General features: G+C 40.2%; 1 protein-coding gene across 9 annotated transcripts in view; it reads left to right on the top strand.

The window, feature by feature from the left end:
- The window catches only part of prickle2b (prickle homolog 2b), a 293,554-nt gene that overhangs the window by 212,812 nt on the left and 58,998 nt on the right, over positions 1-21,744 (top strand). For 8 of the 9 annotated variants that reach the window (XM_043708272.1, XM_043708274.1, XM_043708270.1 and 5 more), the window contains one exon: positions 9,393-9,576. In XM_043708272.1, the coding sequence (XP_043564207.1) occupies positions 9,445-9,576 (132 nt within the window). In that variant the 5' untranslated portion in view covers positions 9,393-9,444. Of the gene's footprint in view, positions 1-9,280; positions 9,299-9,392; positions 9,577-21,744 lie in introns of those variants that run through there. The other variant, XM_043708278.1, reaches the window with a different exon arrangement.

The raw sequence follows: 21,744 nt of genomic DNA, 5'->3' as shown, positions 1-21,744 counted from the left end.
AATATATGTTAATGATATAGAAGATGGTATTAGCAATAACATTCGCAAATTTCATCAGCTGGGTGGCAGGGTGAAATGTGATGAGGATGTTAGGAGATTACAGGGTGACCTGGACAAGTTAGGTGAGTGCTCAGATGCATGGCAGATGCACTTTCACGTGGATAAATGGATCCTTATCCACTTTGGTGGCAAGAACAGGAAGGCAGATTACCACCTAAGTGGAATCAATTTAGGTAAAGGGGCAGTACAGAGAGATCTGGGGGTTCTTGTACACCACTCAATGAAGGTAAGCATGCAGGTACAGCAGGTAGTGAAGAAGGCTAATAGCATGCTGGCCTTCATAACAAGAGGGATTGAGTATAGAAGCAAAGAGGTCCTTCTGCAGCTGTACAGGGCCTTGGTGCGACCACACCTGGAGTACTGTGTGCAGTTCTGGTCTCTAAATTTGAGGAGAGACATTCTGGCTATTGAGGGAATGCAGCGTAGGTTCACGAGGTCAATTCCTGGAATGGCGGGATTACCTTACACTGAAAGACTGGAGTGACTGGGCTTGTATGCCCTTGAGTTTAGAAGACTGAGAGGGGATATGATTGAGACATACAAGATTATTAAAGGATTGGACACTCTGGAGGCAGGAAACATGTTTCCGCTGATGGATGAGTGCCAAACCAGAGGACACAGCTTAAAAATACGGGGTAGACCATTTAGGACAGAGATGAGGAGAAACTTCTTCACCCAGAGAGTGGTGGTTGTGTGGAATGCTCTGCCCCAGAGGGCAGTGGAGGCCCTGTCTCTGGATTCATTTAAGAAAGAGTTGGATAGGGCTCTCGAGGATTGTGGAATCAAGGGTTATGGAGATAAGGCAGGAACAGGATACTGAGTAAGGATGATCAGTCATGATCATATTGAATGGTGGTGCAGGCTCGAAGGGCAGAATGGCCTACTCCTACACCTATTGTCTATTGTCTAAACCTCAGGGAACAAAGGGACAAATTGCCCCAACAAGAATGTGAATCCTTCATTTTGTTCCAAATGGCAGGAAACAACCCGAGGAGATGCACAAAAGTGAGAATCCTCCGTTTTGATTCAGAAAAATGGGAAGGTTATACTAATGCTACATGATAAAGTATTTAACGGAATCTGCAAGCTTTGAAGTATGTAAAAGAATATTAAAAGTTTAATTAGAAGGATGCAGCTATGGTACACAATTGTAAAGCTGGTAACCATCTTTAAAAATGCAAATGCACTACAAAAAATTGGGTTTCAGAGTAAATCAATAGAGCAACCGGTAAACACAATTTGAAGCACAATTTAAAAATTTAATAGAGTTCAATATTGGTAGAGAATTAACAACTACTGCCAAATAAAAAAGCTGTAAAGGCTTTACAATAATTTAAAAGTATTCTCAAATCCAAGAAGACAAACATAGAAATCAGATTTAAAATGAAATTGAAATGAAATGTATGTATTAAAAAACTTTTACAGCAGTACGATTAATCAATACAACAAGAATGGGAAATAAAAAAGCACAAAGTCCTCCAGCAGTAGGATGAGCAGAAAGAAGCACAGAAAACAACAGCCAGCTGTAGGTCTAGTATTACAGGACATTGAAGAGCAAAATAAATTCCTCTTAAATTTTAACAGATGCATTTTTGCATCTGATGATTTTTGTTGTTTAGTAGTAATAGAATCACAAGAAACACAAGGCAAATACTGTGGTGTTTATATTGTGGTTAATGGCACAGAAATTTACTTTATTTGCAATCAAGGATCTTCAAGGTACAGTTTTCTGATTCTGCAGACTGCCTAAGACATAAGAAACAGGAGCCCTTCAAGTTTGCACTACCATTCAATAGGATCAAGGCTGACAGGTTTGAATTTTGAATTTCACATTCGCATTGTTACGACCTACTTGACAAGGTGTGGTGATTCTCAAGCCCCATTACTCCCTCATAAAAGTTTAATGTTTTAATAAAAATTTGCAAAGTCTCCAACACACCTGTCTAATGGAATTAGGCTAATGGAAAACACAAACCAGATTCCCATATGTAACAAGAACTACTGTTTATTACAATGTTCGAGCTGTAGGTAAACAAAACTATGAACTAACGTATAACTAGGAGTTGAAACTCTAATCCCCTTTTAAAACTTTTATAATGACACAAAAAAGAATGGTGTTAATGTTTGGAGGAATGAAACACTGGGGAAACACAGTTCAAAATCACCAATCCTCAGGATTTGATGATATTCCTTTCGCTTTACTTTCTGGTCTCTTGTCCCTTTTCTGGATTCTTGCATTTCTTTGCAGGAGGCACAGGGTGATTGACACACAAACTGTTAAGTCACTTATCTCATTGAAACATACATAATATTGAGAGATCTGAATAGGGTAACATGCAGAAGATATTTCCACTAGTAGGAGAAACTAGGAACCAAGGGCACAGCGTGAGAGTGAAGGGATGACACTTTGGAAGTGAAATAAGGAGGAATTTCTTCTGCCAAAGTTTGGTGAATCTGTGTAATTCATTGCTGCAGAAGGCTTTGGTGGCCAAGTCATTGAGTATATTTCAGACAAAGATGGATAGGTTGTTGATTAGTAAGGGAATCAAGGATTACAGAGTAATGGAGGTTGAGATACATATCAGCCGTGATCAAATGATGGAGCAGACTCGTTGGGCCAATTTGTCTAATTCTGCTTCTGTATCTTATGGTCATAGTTACTGGTTCAAGGTGACAGCTTACAACAAGTGATGCAAGAAAATTACTTGCTTTCTTCTGGCTTCATATATTTTTGCTGTAGATGACTCGAGACATAAGAACTACTCTCTCAGCAGCCCAGGTGCTTCTCAACTTCTGTTGTAAATAAATAAGTTGTTCATCCCCCTAGGAGGCAATCAGTGTTATCAAGCTGAGACTTTTGGGATCCACAGCTGGTCGTAGTTGCTTAAACCAATCATCGATCTGTTACTGACTGAATTTCACTCTGTGTGCTGCATCATCTTATCTCTCTACCTCTCTCTGTTGGCTGAGCAAGGGTTAAAATACCATAGTAACCTCAAATGAATTCAAAGACAAAAGGCTGCAGAGATTAGGTGTGTTGGTGTCTGCAGGGTGGTGCTGCAGAACAATTAATATCACTGATAACGTTGGTTTGATAACAATACCAGCCACAGAACACAAAGCAACGGAGGGTGTCCACAACTTCCAGCATCTTGTGAGACATCAGTTGCATGTACAGTGTCCAGTATGTGGTACTAAACATTAAATTACTTCTTTCATTAATTGAATTGTGTTCCCTAAGGGACGTATGAGATCAAAGGTCCTCTAGATAAGATAATGGACCACCAACAATACCAACACCAAGTCAACAGTCAACCAACTCCTTGTGCAAGAGATTTGTGAGATAAAAGAACCTCCAGAGGAGGAGTGAAAGAATTAAGAACATCAAAGTCAGTAATCCTCAAGTTGACAATTTACCAATCTTTTGAGTCTAGATTGAATGACTTCTGAAAGAATTGTTAAGCAACCAATTCACTTGATTTTGCGAAGTTGGACACCTAGAGGGGAGTAGGGGGAAATGCAATATATTGGTTAAATGATTTTACAATGACACAAAGAGAAAAATCTTGGAGCTGTGGTGAGGAAAGGCAATGCTGTATAAAGTAATTGATCTGTATGTAATTCTGAGTTAAGCGGAATCTTCGCATACTCTGGTTTATAGCAGTCACTGGATGGAGCACAGAGTAATCCTGAAGAGTCTTGGAATGTTCTGGATAGTTATAATTAGACAGCCTTGTCATCTTCTCATGTTACTTTCAGTACAATATAATTACCAAGATGGAATAAGATTAACAATTCACCAAGGGTAAGGGCCTCTTTGGCTAAGATGTATTTATTGTTCATTGTTTTTTGCAAATTACCAGAAAATCCACTAACATAGGAAGAAAGAATGCTGCTACCAATATATCTAATGTACTCAGACATTATTATGACGCATTTTAAAGTTCTGCAATATTTCAAGTTTATATTAATTTACATTGCAGGAGTAGGCCATTAAGCTTATTGAGCCTTCACCATTTAATTTGATCATGGCTGATCAAATAATTAAAGTCATTTATCCACAATATCCCGAAAACCTTTTATACCATAGTTAATCAGAAATCTATCAATCTCTACTTGAAGGCTGACCTTCCACAGCTCTCTGAGGTAGGGAATTCCAATAAATTCCTTCACAACCTTCTGAGTAAACAAATTTCTCCTCATCTTAACCTTAAATGGCATCCCCCACTTTTAAAATTGCACCCCCTGTTTCTAGACTCCTCAACAAGGAGAAGCATCTTGCCTACCTTTACCCTGTACATCCTTTTAAATGTTTTATACATTTCAAAGGAACATAGAAAAAAGGAGCAAGCGTACATTATTCGGCCTATTGAGTCTGCTCCTCAGTTCAGTAAGATCATGACTGACTTGATCGTTCTCAGCTCCAGTTTTCTGCATGTTTTCCCCATTACGTTTGATTCCTTTACTGATTAAAAAATTTCTGCCTCAACCTGGAATATATTTATTGACTCATCCTCAATATCTCTAAACTGTAAATAATTCGGTAGATTCACTACCCTCTAAGAGAAGAAATTCCTCCTCAACTCTGCTACAACTGGATCACCCTTTACTTGCAGATTATCCCCTCTGCTCTTGTATTTACCCAGTGTGGAACAATCTCTCAGCATCTATTCCATCAAGCCCTCTAAGAATCTTATATGTTTCAATAAGTTCACCACTCATTCTTCTGAATCCAGTGTGTACAGAAGCAACCTACTGAACTTCTCTTTAGAAGACAATTCATTCATACCCAGGGTCAACCTAGTAAATCTTCTCTGCATGCCACTGATGCCAGTATATCATTCTTTAGATAGAAAGACAAAAACTGTTTGCAGTGTTCTAAGTGTAGCCTAACTAATGCCTTGTAAAGTTTTGAAACTTTGAAATAAAGGCAAACATTCCATTTGCCTTCCCTATTGCCTGCTGAGCTTTCTGCAGTTTTTCTCCATTTGAATGATATTCAGCTCCTAATTCGTCCTGTCAAAGTGCATACCATGACATTTTGCCACATTATATTCCATCTATCCCCAAACACAAATCCTTCAGCACCTTCCTCCTTTTGCCACAGAGTTGAATGTGGAGAACTGCTCACCTTAGAGACAGCTGCAAAATAAACTGGTGCAAGTTACCTTTAAGCAGTTGGGAGCCAAGTGCTTACTTTATTCCAAGTGTTGGTCTGTACTGAAAACTGTTTAACACAAATATGTATTCGTGGAATGCAAATATATTGCAAGTATGCACCTGGCGCAAACACATTATTGATTTTATCTCTGCATCTCAACCCATTGTCAGGTGATTAAACTTTAGCCTCCCAATTAAGTAAAGCATTCCACCAACCACCTTTCCTGCCCTTGTGAGCTGTATAAGGTCCCTCCCACACATCCCAAATATGCTGTGTTATTTTGCTTCCTCTTATTTTCCTTTCTCTAGCCTTTCATCATGAAGAAATAGAAACAAAAGTCAGTCTTTATGTAGCAACATTCCCAGTGCTTTATTGCATAACAGTTTCATACTTTTTAACCCAGAAACACCCAAGAGACCCCAAATTGATATCACTGACATGGTGACTTCCAATCATGCCACTCCTATAAGTTACTACTTCTGTTACTGATGATGAATTGGAGACAGACTGCTCACCAGTGTAAGAGCAAATTACTGCAGATTCTGGAATCTGTTCTGAAAACACATAAATGCTAGAGTTTACAGTGGGTCAGGCAGCACTCATGGAGAGTAAGCAAGCTAACATTTTGAGTCCAGATGATTCTTCTTCAGAGCTGATGTGAAGTGTGGAGGGGGCAGTATTTATGCAATAGTGGGGATGGGGGTTGCTGGCTGAGAAAGTATATTTGTGGGACTCCAATACCTTTGATTGTTGACCTCACTGTAGAGATGCCAAAAACCTCAAAAGATTGCTGCACTGGCATTACTGCAGTGACAGCCCCTGTAACAGGACATAAAGAGACACATGCTTGGTCCATTAGAGGAGCTGTGGAATGTGGTGAGGTCTCTTCATCACCATCTGTTACCCCCTTAGTCATTTTCTGGCATCCTTGATTGGCAGAGGGAAACACCAAGTGCAAAACAGCTTCACTTCAGACTATTTGTCTTCTTGACAAAGCAGTTCTACAGACAATGGCATTTTTTTCTGTACGCATCTGTCTCTGATCTTCTGTCCACTCTGGGTGATATCGCAAATGGTTCTCAGGGAGATTAGCTACTCTCTCAAAGGACAAGGTCATGTTTTTAAAGTACAACAACACTGTGAAGCACATGAAGTGAATAGCCCCCTGCATTCTCATTCAACGACTCTGTAATACTCAGGAACTCTTGATATTTGAACACATCTCTCTCACTGATTCTTCAAGTTTTGTAATCCCTGACATCTTTGCTGTACTGCCCTCCATCATCACAGGAGACTCCTAAATGGTCTACTTTACGGATTCCCTTGACAGGGAATAGGGACTCGGCAAGATGGCGGCGATTCTGTAGAACTGCTGTGGACAGCTCTGCCTAACAGCCAAGGCATACTGGTGTTTTTTGCCATCCCTGGCCAACTTATGTGGTGGAATTATTAGTTTAAAATCTTACAGAACACATATTTGTTAATATTTGGGAGTGGGAAGGATGCCAAAGGGAAAAGGAGCAAGCAAACAGCAGCAGGGAGGACACTCCGCTGCAGCACCTACCACACCAGAAACTGCTGTAGCAGCAGCAGCCTCTCTTGAACCCCCCGGAGACTTGACTGACTCACAGGAATTGGCTGCGGCGATGGAGAGACTTACCTTGAAAGTTGGGGCGGCGATTGAGGAGATCCGTGGGGAGGTCCAACCTATTGCATCCATGCTGCAGAAGCATGAGCAGGAGATCCAGGGCCTTGGGGAGCGGTTCTGCGCGATGGAGTCCTCATCCAGTCGGATCCAGGTGCTGGTGCGAGAGGTGCGGGCCTTGCGAAACCATATCGACAACCTCAAAAATAGAAAATTGGCTGCCGAAGTTTTTGGGCCTTCACATCGAGTCCAGCAGGCTACAGATTAAAAGGGCTTATCGGGTTACAGTGCACAGGTCAGGCCCAGTGCAGCGCCCCCGCTCGATCCTAGTGCACTTCCACTCATATAAGGACAAGCAAAAAGTCAAAGAAGCTTCCAGATCTCTGGGAAAGGATCCACAGGCATTGCTGTACAAGGCGTCAAAAATTACGTTTTTCCAGGATTTCTCTGCAGCTGTAATTCGAAAGAGGAAGAGGCTGAGGAACCTGGGTATCCAGTACTCCATGAGATACCCCACAGTGCTTTGTTTCAGCCACAAGGTCTCAGTTTATACATTTGACTCAGCGGATAAAGCTATAAACTTTGTGGACACTTTAAAATAGATGGATTGGCCTGAAGAATACGGTTAATGTTTGTTCTCTTTTCTATCTTTCCCCATGTTTTCTCTTCTTTTTTTAATTCCTTTCTTTCTCCCTAATAATTTCCTTTTTGGAAAGGAGGGAAAAGACCTTGGAATAAGTTCCTTTTTTTTAATAACTGGATTTTCTGATGGGAATTTTTGTAAATGTTCTTTGTTGGTTCTCCCCCCTTTTGTTTTGTTTGTTCTGTTTCTCTTTTAGTCACAAGTAGGGGTGACATGAAGCCAGGGATGGGTGGAGTGCTCATCCTGACTTTGTCTTTTTTCTGTTGATTTAAGGATCATCTCCTTGTTTTTTTTTCTGACCTAAGGCTGGGGCATAGTCCGGGTTTGAAGGAGCTGTGAAGGAGGGGATGGGTAGGGTGAGTGCCCCCTATGGGCAGAGGGAAGAGTCTTCCACTCAAGGTTTTATAGTTGGTTTTCTTTGTAGTTTTTTGGTAGTAATAGTTGTTTAGGCATACACGCAAGAATATAGTTCTATTCTGAGTCTTTATTTACTTGTGCTCGGTGATTTGTAAGCAGGGTTCTCCCTCTGAGGGGTTCAAGGGTCTCTGAAAGGGGATATGGCTAAGTGTTTTATTAAATGATGCACCAGGAACATTAAGGGAAGTCATTTGCTGAGTTTCTCTGGCAATTTCTGTTTTTGTTTCAAATCTCCAATATCTGCAGTTCTTTGTTTAATTTAACATGCCTTTTGCTTTTTCCTTAGCTTTCTAATGCAGTTTTAAATATAGATATTGTAATGTTGAAAACCATGCCAAATAGGTTTGAGTAACAGTTTCTGTATACTCAAAAGTATATAATTTATTCTAATTGTTTAAAAAAATAATTCTTGCAAAGAGCTAACTTTAAGGAACATTGCTTTAAATGCCACATACAAATGTTGTTACTTTCTTGCTCCAATTTGAATTTGAAATGTTTATGCCTGCACAGCTGTAGAACTTTCCTTCAGCAACTATCATCTTAACTCTTATCCTGCCAAAAAACTAACCCATATTGATAGCATTAGCAGATGATATGACATGTATTTTAACAATTTAATTAGTTTTAATTATTAAGCTTTCTAACTGGGCACGGTTTTTCAAAAGCAGGAACCTAATGCTTAAAAAGCATCCCCATGCTGAATGGATGCAAACCAGATGCCCATTGTCTTGTTTGAGTCTTTGTGCATTCTTGATCTAATGAATAGCAGGAAATTGGGAAAATCTGGCATAAATCCATAGACTAAGATAAACTATTCTTTTCTGTGCAGATATCTGATAGAAAAATATTAAAGCAGGAATATGTTCTTTGTTCTTGCAGTTTACTTTTCTAAATTTTGACAAATCTACTATACATACCTGTATTTATTCAAAACTGGTTGATCAGACATTCATTATTAAGCCATAGAACTGGTTACTTTTTGTCCTGTTTAAATTAATTAATGAAGAGCATAGTTTTGAAATTGAACAGCATTGAGCATGTCTATGCCAGCAGGGTGTCAGTTTTGAAACTCATGTGCCTTTGTAATTTTTACTTGATGTATGCGTTGCAGTAGCGAGTCACTTCGCATTTGTACTTAGTCTAGCTATTCAATGTTTTGCTAATTGAATTGATTGTTCCTGGCAGGCTGTTTCCCTGACAGCATAACCAACTTAGCTCTGACAGCTTTAACAACCTAACTAGTCCCTGACCTTCCTAGGTTGTGCAACATGTATAGGGCTATAAACCACAAAAGGCATACACGCAAGAATATAAAACTGGCTTGAATGCTGTCAGCTACTGCCAGAGGCTGGTTGCCAAATATGTGTTTATAGTTAAGTATCCAAGCTTTGCAGCTTGACAGTGATCATTTCAGTAGTTTCCCTAAGGCAGGGTGAGCTTACGAATGGCTATTTTACTTTTCACAGAAAGATCTGTCTCCACTGCAAGTGCCCACGTGAGGAACACATCGTGACAGTGATGCCTTTAGAAATGGAGAAAACGGTGAACAAACTTATGTATGATTTTCAGAGGAACTCCACATCTGATGATGATTCTGGCTGTGCTTTGGAGGAATATGCTTGGGTTCCTCCTGGTTTGAAGCCTGAACAGGTAGTGTTATTTTGTTGCTAAATTTACCATTTTAAATGTTTTCTACCATACCTAATTGATGTACGGCAGAAACCTATTTCTTTTAATCAGATGCCAGTATGCCGTTTAACTACTTTGGTTTCTTTATGCAAGAAAATTTGATCTATTTGTTCATACTAAATGAATATTACTTCTGAGAAATAAAGTCTCATTCTCCCTATTTAGAATAGATTCATGACAGCTTTGTGTTCCAGACCCAAAAGCATTTGACAAACGGCACATGGCAACCAAATTCTATACACTTAAGAAACAATATTCACAATTACTGCCAACCACCCACCTCAGGATCAACTGAATAGATGTCCAAGAATATATTTTGTACATCCCAGTTATCATTTCCTCTTTTATTTTGTTATTTATCTTTCATGTTAATTAGCTAATCTGCACTTAGCAACCAAAGTTTGAAAGTGGAAATCAGCTTTGAAGCAATAAGAGATCATTTTGGCAGGAAAATTCTTGTAATATCAGTTTTTAGAAACTCTCTTGGAAAAATTGAATGCCTTTATTTAATGGCTGATCAAAACCTTAGTCTTTAAAGCAATGGGTGTGACAGCATTTATTAGCATTTACACTGCAGGATTTTCAGTTTTTTCTTAAAAATTTATCGAAGGAAAATAGCAGAACCCCTCAAATTCTAGTCCATACTTTTCTATTTCAAAGGATCATTTTTAAAAGGATTTCCACTCTGTTGAATATAACATTTTACAGGAATAGGTTAAAAGTTACTAAACATTTCTGTAATAAATTAGTAAAAGCAAAGGATTGGGAATGTGAGTCATAATATGAGAAAGCGTCAAGGACATGAAAAGCTTTCTCACTCATTCAACCAACAGAATGGCATGTGGGCTTTAAAGCTAGTGTAGGGGTATAGTGCAGTTGGTATGGAATAAAAATTCTTTTTGCTATCAATGTAAATTTTATGATCTATTTTAACTGATCAGCCTCTCAGTTAATCTACGTACTGACTTTCTCTAATACTTTATCTGGTAGATCATTCCTAACATTTGTCATTTTTTGAGTAAGAACTTTTCTGTAAGATTTGTTATAATTTATTTTCACTAGTTTCAATTATTACTGTCATATTCCACTGTATAATTAGTTCACTTTATGTGCAACAATATGCATTATTGTTATGATTCCCATAGAGACCGATAGCTTTTGAAAAGAATTGAATATCCAGTGACTGATTGAAAGAACCTCATATGATTTCAAATTTATGGTAGTTTGCTATAGCTATCAAACGCAAACAGCATTGAGTAAACAGCCTTCAACAAGTTACTTATACTGTAAATTCTAAATCTTTACAAACTCAAAACCCTTCAATCTGAGCATGAATACCAATGCACATTCTGTAGCTTGAGCAATGAAGTGAGCATTTACTGCTTCAGGTGAAGGCCTGTCTACCTCTGTCTTCCTTTCTTCATACATAAGGAGCAAGAGGGTAACTAGAGAAAGGGTTGGCCCACTCAAGGACAAAGAAGAAAAGTTATGTGTGGAGTCAGAGAAAATGGGTGCGATTGTAAATGAGTACTTTGCATCGGTGTTCACCGAGGAGAGGGACATGACGGATGTTGAGGTTAGGGATAGATCTTTGAGTACTCTAGGTCAAGTCGGCATAAGGAAGGAGGAGGTTTTGGGTATTATAAAAGGCATTAGGGTAGACAAGTCCCCACGTCCGGATGAGATCTACACCAGGTTACTGAGGGAAACGAGAGAGGAAATAGCTGGGGCTTTAACAGATATCTTTGCAGCACCCTTGAACACGGGTGAGGTCCCGGATACTGGAAAATTGCTAATGTTGTCCTCTTGCTTAAGAAGGGTAGCAGGGATACTCCAGGTAATTATAGACCGGTGAGTCTGACATCAGTGATAGAGAAGTTGCTGGTGAAGATACTGAGGGATAGGATCTATTCCCATTTGGAAGAAAATGGGTTTATCAGTAATAGGCAGCATGGTCTTGTGCGGGGAAAGTCATGTCTTACAAACCTAATAGAATTCGTTGAGGAGGTGACAACGTTGATTGGGCCAAGGGCTGTAGATGTCATATACATGGACTTTAGTAAGGCGTTTGATAAGGTTCCATGGTAAGCTGATGGAGAAGGTGAAGTTGCATGGAGTTCAAGGTGTACTAGCTAGATGAATAGAGAACTGGCTAGGCAACAGGAGACAGACCGTATTAGTGAAAGGGAGAGCTGTGACCAGTGGTGTTCCACAGGGATCTGTGCTGGGACCACTGTTGCTTGTGATATATATAAATGATTTGGAGGAAGGTGTCGGTCGCCTGTTTAGTAAATTTGCAGATGACACCAAGATTGGTAGAGTCGCAGATAGTGAAGGGGACTGTCAGAGAATACAGCAGAATAGATAGATTGGAGAGATGGGCAGAGAAATAGCAGATGGAGTTAAATCTGGGCAAATGCAAGGTGATGCATTTTGGAAGATCCAATTCAAGAATGAACTATACAGTAAATGGAAATGTCCTGGGGAAAACTGACATTCGGAGAGATCTGGGTATTCAGGTCCATTGTTCCCTGAAGGTGGCAACGCAGGTCAGTAAAGAAGACATACAGCATGCTTTCATTCATTAGATGGGGTTTTGAGTACAAGAGTTGACAAGTCATGTTACAGTTATATAAGAGTTTGGTTCGGCCACATTTGAAATACTGCGTATAGTTCTGGTCGCCACATTACTAAAAGGATGTGGATGCTTTGGAGAGGGTGTAGAGGAGGGTCACCAGGATGTTGCCTGCTATGGAGGGCACTAGATATGAAGAGAGGTTGAATAGATTAGAATTAATTTCATTAGAAAGACAAAGGTTGAGGGGAGACCTGATTGAGGTCTACAAAATCATGAGAGGCGTAGACAGGATGGATAGCAAGAAACTTTTTCCCAGAGTGCGGAAATCAATTACTAGAGGGCTCGAGTTCAAAGTGAGAGGGGAAAGGTTTAGGGGAGATATGCTTGAAAAGTTCTTTACGCAGAGGGTGGTGGGGCCTGGAATGCATTGCCATTAGAGATGGTAGAGGCAGGAACGATAGCATCATTAAGATGTATCCAGACAGATACATGAATGGGTAGGGAGCAAAGGGATACAGATCTTTAGAAAATAGGCGGCAGGTTTAGATAGATGAGCTGGATTGGCACAGGCTTGGAGGGCTGAAGGGCCTGTTCCTGTTCTGTAATTTTCTTTGTTCTTCTGTCTGCCTCTCAGATTCTTGGAGGCTAACTTGTGTCAGTGATGTTCAATGCGAGCTTAGAATCTCCACATCCTAACACTTCAGTGCCTTTCTATGGACTTGTCCCTTCACAAAACCTATCCCCATGGCTATGTGGATCACGTGGACTTTGTGTACCCAGTTAGAAATGATCATTAGTTATCTTTTAGTGTCTCAATTCGTTCATCTTAGAATTAAACAGAATAATGTACAACTGCTTACAAAATATCATAACATCTCAGTATGAGATGTGGAGACAAACAATCTATCCACGGTCAGTACAGCTCCCCTAGCCATTGTCTACAGATGCAAATATCTTGGGTCATCTTTCAGTAAGTCAGCTTGGGATCCTCATTTTCTCCATATCAAGCAAGCTATCCAGAATTTGGAGTGGGTCACATGACTCCCTTTCTGTTCCATTGTACCTTAAATTAAGGAGACTGTACAAAGTATGATCATTTTATAAAGTTCACATTCATAACATTTTAAAACATTTCTGTTAGTATCTGATGGTCCCTCCTAGCAAAACATCAAACCGTACAAATTGATGACAGTGTCACCTCTCAGTGGTACTTTCTGGTTGACTACAAACATCACAAGCCGCTCTTGGCAGCTGATCAGAGTAGCAAAGTCCAACCATCCGCAGAAAAAAATGAGCAACCCTCAACTGCTTGACGATAGGTCAGGGAGAATGTTGCGACTCATTCCACAAGTGAAACATGAAGAACAGCTCGAACTGTGACTGTGGTCGCCCAAATCAGACTATTGCTCACATATGGAATTCCTATCCTCAGAGCTCCATTGTTGTTAATGTTTCAATCATTTAGTCTCCCTCACTGAAACTATTGAATGGATTGTAAAACTTGATGCCAAATTTTTTCTTCTTCTTTAATGCAAAAAATGTAGAGTCATTGAGATGTACAGCATGGAAACTGACCCTTCAGTCCAACTCGTCCGTGCCGACCAGATATCCCAACCCAATCTAGTCCGACCTGTCAGCACCTGGCCCATCTACCTCCAAACCCTTTCTATTCATATACCCATCCAGATGTCTTTTAAATATTGCAATTGTACCAGCCTCCACCACTTTCTCTGGCAGCTCATTCCTTACATGTACCACCCTCTGCGTGAAAATGTTGCCCCTTAGGTCTCTTTTATATCTTTCCCCTCTCACCCAAAATCTAGTTCTGGATTCCCCGACCCCGTGGAAAAGACTTTACTTGTTTATCATATCCATGCTCCTCATGGTTTTATAAACCTCTATAAAGTCACCCCTCAGCCTCCGATGCTCCAGGAAAACAGCCCTAACCTATTCAATCAGTCCCTATAGCTCAAATCCTCCAACCCTGGCAAAATCCTTGTAAATCTTTTCTGAACTCTTTCAAGTTTCACAGCATCCTTCCGATAGGAAAGAGACCAGAATTGCATGCAATATTCCAACAGTGGCCTAACCAATATCCCGTACAGCCACAACATGGCCTCTCAGCTCCTGTACTCAATACTTAGACCAATAAAGGAAAGCATACCAAACGCCTTCACTATCCTATCTACCTGCAACTCCACTTTCAAGGAGCTAGGAACCTGCACTCCAAGGTCTCTTTGTTCAGCAACACTCCCGAGGACCTTACCAGCTTGCAAAAGCTGATTGGGGGCAGGTGTTCACAGATAAAGGGACGGCTGGAAAACGAAAAGCCTTCAGAAATGAGATAACGAGAATCCAGAGAATGTATATTCCTGTTAGGGTAAAAGGGAAGGCTGGTAGGTAAAGAGAATGCTGGATGACTAATGAAATTGAGGGTTTGGTTAAGAAAAAGAAGGAAGCATATGTCGGGTATAGACAGGATAGATTGAGTGAATCTTTAGAAGCGTATAAAGGAAGTAGGAATATACTTAAGAGGGAAATCAGGAGGGCAAAAAGGGGACATGAGATAGCTTTGGCAAATAGAATTAAGAGAGAATCCAAAGGGTTTTTACAAATACATTAAGGACAAAAGGTTAACTAGGGAGAGAATAGGGCCCCTCAAAGATCAGCAAAGTGGCCTTTGGGTGGAGCGGCAGAAAATGGAGGAGATACTAAATGAGTATTTTCATCAGTATTTACTGTAGAAAAGGATATGGAAGATATAGACTGTAGGGAAATAGATGGTGACATCTTGAAAAATGTCCAGATTACAGAGGAGGGAAGCGCTGGATGTCTTGAAACTGGTAAAGGTGGATAAATCCCCAGGACCTGATCAGGTGTACCCGAGAATTCTGTGGGAAGCTAGAGAAGTGATTGCTGGACATCTTGCTGAAATATTTGTATCATCGATAGTCACAGGTGAGATGCTGGAAGACTGGAGGTTGGCTAACGTGGTGCCACTGTTTAAGAAGGGTGGTAAGGACAAGCCAGGGAACTATAGACCAGTGAGCCTGACGTCGGTGGTGGGCAAGTTGTTGGAGGGAATCCTGAAGGACAGGATGTACATGTATTTGGAAAGGCAAGGACTGTTTAGGGATAGTTAACATGGCTTTGTGGGTGGGAAATCATGTCTCGGAAACTTGATTGAGTTTTTTGAGGAAGTAACAAAGAGGATTAATGAGGGCAAAGCAGTAGATGTGACTTATATGGACTTCAGTAAGGCGTTCGACAAGGTTCCCCATGGGAGACCGATTAGCAAGGTTAGATCTCATGGAATACAGGGAGAACTCGCCATTTGGATACAGAACTGGCTCAAAGGTAGAAGACAGAGGGTGGTGGCGGAGGATTGTTTTTCAGACTGGAGGCCTGTGACCAGTGGATGCCACAAGAATCAATGCTGGGTCTTCTACTTTTTGTCATTTACATAAATGATTTGGATGCGAGCATAAGCAGTGCAGCTAGTAAGTTTGCAGATGACACCAAAATTGGAGGTGTAGTGGACAGCGAAGAAGGTTACCTGAGATTACAATAGGATCTTGACCAAATGGGCAACTGTGCTGAGAAGTGGCAGATGGAGTTTAATTCAAATAAATGCGAGGTGCTGCATTTTGGGAAGGCAAATCTTAGCAGGACTTATACACTTAATGGTAAGGTCCAAGGGAGTGTTGCTGAACAAAGAGAACTTGGGGTGTGGGTTCATAGCTCCTTGAAAGTGGAGTCGCAGGTAGATAGGATAGTGAAGGCGGCGTTTGGTATGCTTTCCTTTCTTGGTCAGAGTATTGAGTACAGGAGTTGGGAGGTCATGTTGCGGCTGTACATGACATTGGTTAAGCCACTGTTGGAATATTGCATGCAATTCTAGTCTCCTTCCTATCGGAAAGATGTTGTGAAACTTGAAAGGGTTCAGAAAAGACTTACAAGGATGTTGTCAGGGTTGGAGGATTTGAGCTCGAGGGAGAGGCTGAACAGGCTAGGGCTGTTTTCCCTGGAGCGTCGGAGGCTGAGGGGTGATCTTGGAGAGGTTTACAAAATAATGTGGGACATGGATAGGGTAAATAGGCAAAGTATTTTCCCTGGGGTTGGGGAGTCCAGAACTAGAGGACATAGGTTTAGGGTGAGAGGGGAAAGGTATAAAAGAGACCTACGGGGCAACGTTTTCACACAGAGGGTGGTATGTGTATGGAATGAGCTGCCAGAGGATGTGGTGGAGGCTGGTACAAATGCAACATTTAAGAGGCATTTGGATGGGTATATGAATAGGAAGGGTTTGGAGGGATATGGGCCGGGTGCTGGCAGGTAAGACTAGATTGGGTTGGGATATCTGGTTAGCGTGGACAGATTGGACTGAAGGGTCTGTTTTAATGCTGTACATCTCTATTACTCTATTAAGTATATACGTCCTGCTAAGATTTGCTTTACTTTCCAAGAAAAGAAGATATCAAGCAGGCGACAAAAGGGAATCATAACTAAGGAGAGGGAAGCTTGGTTTCATAGGGAGTTTCTAGGATATTGATGAGATGACAGAGTTTTAGAAAGAATCCCACAAGATAGAGCATAGGGACCAATGGTTGAGCAAGAGATAGCAGACATATGAAGTAGCAAAAAGCATGGATGATGGGTACATAAGCACACAGCTAGAGAAGATCTCAGAATTAGGATGGAGATCATGACAGATGTGAAAATAAAAATTAGAATTTGAAAATTGATCTATTTAGGAAAGTCAGTGCAGTTTAGTAATAATTGAAATTATACTATGACATTTAATACTACTTGTGTCATTGAGGGTGGTACAGTGGGTCAGTGATTAGCACTGCTGCCTCACCATACCAGGGGCCTGGTTCGATTCTGCCCTCAGCGATTGTCTGTGTGGAGTTTGCACATTCTCCCTGTGTCTGCATGGGTGCTCTGGTTTCCTTTCACATTCCAAAGATATGTAGGTTAGGCAGATTAGCCATGCTAAATTGCCCATAGTGTCCAAGGATTTGCAGGCGAAGTGGGTTAGCCATGGGAAATGCAGGTTATAGAAATAGGGTAAGGGAATGGGTCTGGGTGGGATGCTCTTCAGAGACCTGGTTTGGACTCAATGGGCTGAATGGCTTGCTTCCACACTGTAGAGATTCTATGATTCTGTGATTGAGTCTTAATGAGGCCTTTACTTCAATAGTCCAGCAAATAATCTGTTGAGTTCCCTTACGTTTGAACACTTTTTTTGGACACTGTCAAATGCAATTACCTCCCTTCTGAAATATAGAAATTAAAATTGTTTACTGGTCTGTTCTGACCAATATAACTTAAATGCCTCACTCTTACTTGTTTTTGATACCAGCTGATGGTACTACTAGATGGGTCCAATCACAGAATGAAAACCGACCTGAAAGATCACAATTTAAAAAATGTTTGTTAATATGGTCATTACTGAAACATAGTCATATGAAGATGCAGAATTTCTTTTAACAGAACAGAAATTTATTGCATAAAATACAAAAACAGTTACCTAGATTTATGACATAATTATAAATATCTTAAAACATCCAGTATACTGTTAACCTCAGTTCCACTTGCACATGTAATTCTATTAGAATTTTGAAAGCACTGGCTTGTAAAACACACAAAAATGATGAGCAGGAAAGGACCAGCCTATCTCTCCCCATTCCTCTGCCCCAAACCATTGGAATCTTCTTGGAATGGAAAGTGACAGTAAAATCTAGGGCTCCTGAGGGAAAATTATTCTGGAAACTTCTCTGAAATAATTAAAAGCAGTCCCTAAGATAACATAGACCAGTGTTATCTGTGAGTTCACTTACCTTCCATATCATACCATCTTATGCCAACTAGTTCATCTCTCTTTTGTAGAGATACATAACCCAAAGACCCACTGAAGGAACTCTACATTTTTCCAAGCTTTAAAGCATTGGAATGAATGTCTGAGCTGACATTCTCAGGATAACTGAAACAGTCAATTTGAATATCAATACTATTTTATGTAGAAGAGCATGTTATCCATGAGATGATAACCCTAATGCATCCAGTCTGATAAAATTAGCAATCATTATCTTTTAAAAATGAAGACCTATTATCAATAATTGATGTATGATGTCAAAAGATTGCCAACTTAGACTAGAACTCCATAGTTCTCAAACGTTGAGCTGGTATAAACCATGTCACTGCCAGAACTGTGCCCTCGGATCCTAGTGTCTCCTATTCGTGAGTCCATCTTCTCTACATCCACTCTTTCCAGGCCTCTCAGTATTTTGAGAGTTTCAATGAGATTTCTCCTCATTCTTCTTAACCTCACCCAGAGTCCTCAACTGCTCCTTATATGACAAGCTCTTCATCCACAGAATGCAACCCTTCACTAGACTCCCTCCAATGCTATCACATCTTTCCTTAAATACAGACCCAAAATTGCTCACAATATTCCAAATGTGGTCTGACCAGAGCCTTATACAGTTTTAGAACTGCATCTCTGCTCTTGCAGGCAGAGTCAAGATTAGAATGGTGCTGGAAAAGCACAACAGGTCAGGCAACTTCTGAGGAGCAGGAAAATTGACGATTCGGGTAAAACCCCTTCATCAGGAAGCCACCACTCTAACCTGGACTCTCTGCTCTTGCATTCTAGCCCTCTCAAAATGCTAACATTGCATTTGCCTTCCAAACTGGCAACTGAACCTGTTTGTTAACCTTAAAGGAATCTTGAACTAAAATACCTAGGTTTCTTTATGCTTCAAATTTCTGAAGCCTTTCCCCATTTAAAAAATAGTCTACAGTTCTATTCTTCCTGCCAAAGTGCATAACCACACACTTTCCCATATTGTATTCAAACTGCCACTTCATTGCCCACCCTCCTAGTCAGTCCTTCTGCAGCCTCCCTGCTTTTTCAACGCTACCTGTCCTTCTACCCATCTTTGTGTCATCTGCAAACGTTGCAATGCCCTCATTTCCTTTGTCCAGATCACTAATGTATAATGTGAATAGTTGTGGTCCCAACCAGACACACTAATCGCCATCCTGAGAAAGGTCCCTTTTGTTCCTACTCTCTACTGTCTGCCAGTCAGACAATCCTCTCTCCATTGCCAATCCTTCAATAATCTTTGGTTTTTAAAACAGCCTTTCCCCCCATTTCAGTCTATGATTAAGAATAGTTTTAAATAGTTTTAATATTTACATTTATCTAGTTTAAACTCTTGTTGTCTCCCTTTTCAGTCAAACTGAAGTAATCTATCAAAGGGCATACACTTCTGACCTTTATTTTGTAAACTTCAATCAGATTATCCCCATCTCTGAAGGTTTCTTAAGACAACTATGGTTGTTTACTGAAAGAATCATTCTCATAGTTCTCCTCTAAACCTTCCCCATGGCTACTATACCATCTAGTTTGTGAAAGGACCAAATAGGGCACATTATTCAATGTAAAATAGATTTAGAAAAGTGGAGAATTATAAAGTGGCATGCTATACATTCAGCAGCTAGAATTCAGAGCAGGAATTGTCTGGTAGTCTTGCTGGATATTCAAATGCATCCTTGGCTTACAGGAATGGCCATTGAATCTGAGAAAATGGATTATGTAGAAATCCAATAAGCCTTATCTTTGCCCATACATACTTCTTTCTTTAGAGTTACCTCCAAGTTTAACAGGTTTCAAGTTGGTGGTGTGTCTATCCTGGGTGTTTTTACATATACCTGTTTACATAACCTTAAAACTTTTCCCAGGCACTCTTTAATATTTGTAAATTTAATGTCTTATCTCCATACTCTACCCAGATTCTTAATGAATTTTACTTTAATATTCAATCATAGTTGGGCTTGCAAGGATTTTTTAGAATTGTAAGTTAGCTATATCACAGAGATTTACATCATCTGATTTATTGGCATGAGGCTAAATCTACTGCTGTACATTTGCTACTTCAACTCAATATTTAATTTGTTTTCTGTAGTAATATCTGGTATTAATATGTAGGTAACGAAGGTTTAGTTACCTGGGTCAAATTTATCCCCTACTTAAATACAGAAATAAAGGTCTGATTTTTCCATTTGAGTTGGAAACTAGCAGTCACACCTTTTCTTCATGTGTTCATCCTGCCTTCTGGGTGACCAGTATTATCATCCCTCAAAATCAGGGAGGGCTGGAGTCAGAGCTACAGTCTCCCAAACTAGAAGAGAAGTAGGCAGATTCTAAGTTGGGTACGTTAGAAGGCATGCCTACATTTGCTTGGTTATCAACTCAATTTTGTAGATACGTCTGAAATCCCCTGTAATTATTTTGGATTGTCTTTGAGGTAATTATTGCATTAACGAGATAAATAATCACTTTAAAGTTTTATCCAATTATTGGTCATAAAATTTTCAAGATAAGCAATCATACATTTTTTAAAATCATATTTACTAAATGATTATAGAACTGTCAGGATAAAAGTAGACAGTCCCTTTAACAGCTGTATCAATAACCCCTGCTGATCTGAATCCCATTAGTGTGGTTTAGAGTTCAGTCAAGCATTCATGTTGGGATGCCATTGCACTACTGTATAAGCAACACTTTTGCAGCTGAATAATTTAATGCCTTTGAAGTCATTGAAAAGATTAGCTCTCTATCCAAGTTTTTTCAATATATTTTTATTTTTTTGAATATTACAACAAATACAAAACCAAACAATTCAAAGTAATATTAAAAAACAAATTTGCTGATTACATAAATAAATATCAACTAATAACTAAGCTAAAGAAGAGAAGTCTTAACAATAATAATAATGATAAAAATAACCATAACACAGCTCAGCAATAGCCCCCGATCATCGAGCACAGAAGTTTATACATATTCATCCACGTGATAGAGATTCGAGGAATAGGGAAAGAGAACACTTAAATGCGTGGCTACAGGGATGGTGCAGGAGGGAGGAATTCCGGTTTTTGGATAACTGGGGTTCTTTCTGGGGACGATGGGACCTCTATAAACAGGATGGTCTACACCTGAACCTGAGGGGCACCAGTATCCTTGGGGGGAGGTTTGCTAGTGCTCTTGGGGGGGGTTTAAACTAACTCTGCAGGGGCATGGGAACCCAGATTGTAGCTTCAGGGTGCAGGGCCTGGAGTGTAGGGAGGCTAGGAACATGGCATCAATTCCCAAGGAGGGTGTCTGTAAACAGGAAAGTGGCTTGAAGTGTGTATACTTCAATGCAAGAAGTATACGAAATAAGGTAGGTGAACTTGCAGCGTGGGGTGGTACCTGGGACTTCGATGTTGTGGCTATTACGGAGACATGGCTAGAACAGGGACAGGATTGGCTGTTGCAGGTCCCAGGATTTAAATGTTTTAGTAGGGACAGAGGTGGGGGTAAAAGAGGGGGAGGTGTGGCATTGCTTGTCAAAGATAATATTACAGTGGTGGAAAGGACGATGGATGAGGACTTGCCATCTGAGGTAGTTTGGGCTGAGGTTAGGAATAGGAAAGGTGAATTTGCAACAGATATGGAAGGATCCATTGGGGCCTTGGAGGGAGGTGAGGGGGGAGGTGTGGGC

Source organism: Chiloscyllium plagiosum, chromosome 18 (genome assembly GCF_004010195.1).
Source record: "Chiloscyllium plagiosum isolate BGI_BamShark_2017 chromosome 18, ASM401019v2, whole genome shotgun sequence".
NCBI lineage: Eukaryota > Metazoa > Chordata > Chondrichthyes > Orectolobiformes > Hemiscylliidae > Chiloscyllium > Chiloscyllium plagiosum.
The sequence above is the reverse complement of the archived record's forward strand: the minus strand, read 5'-3'. Positions and strand labels throughout refer to the sequence as shown.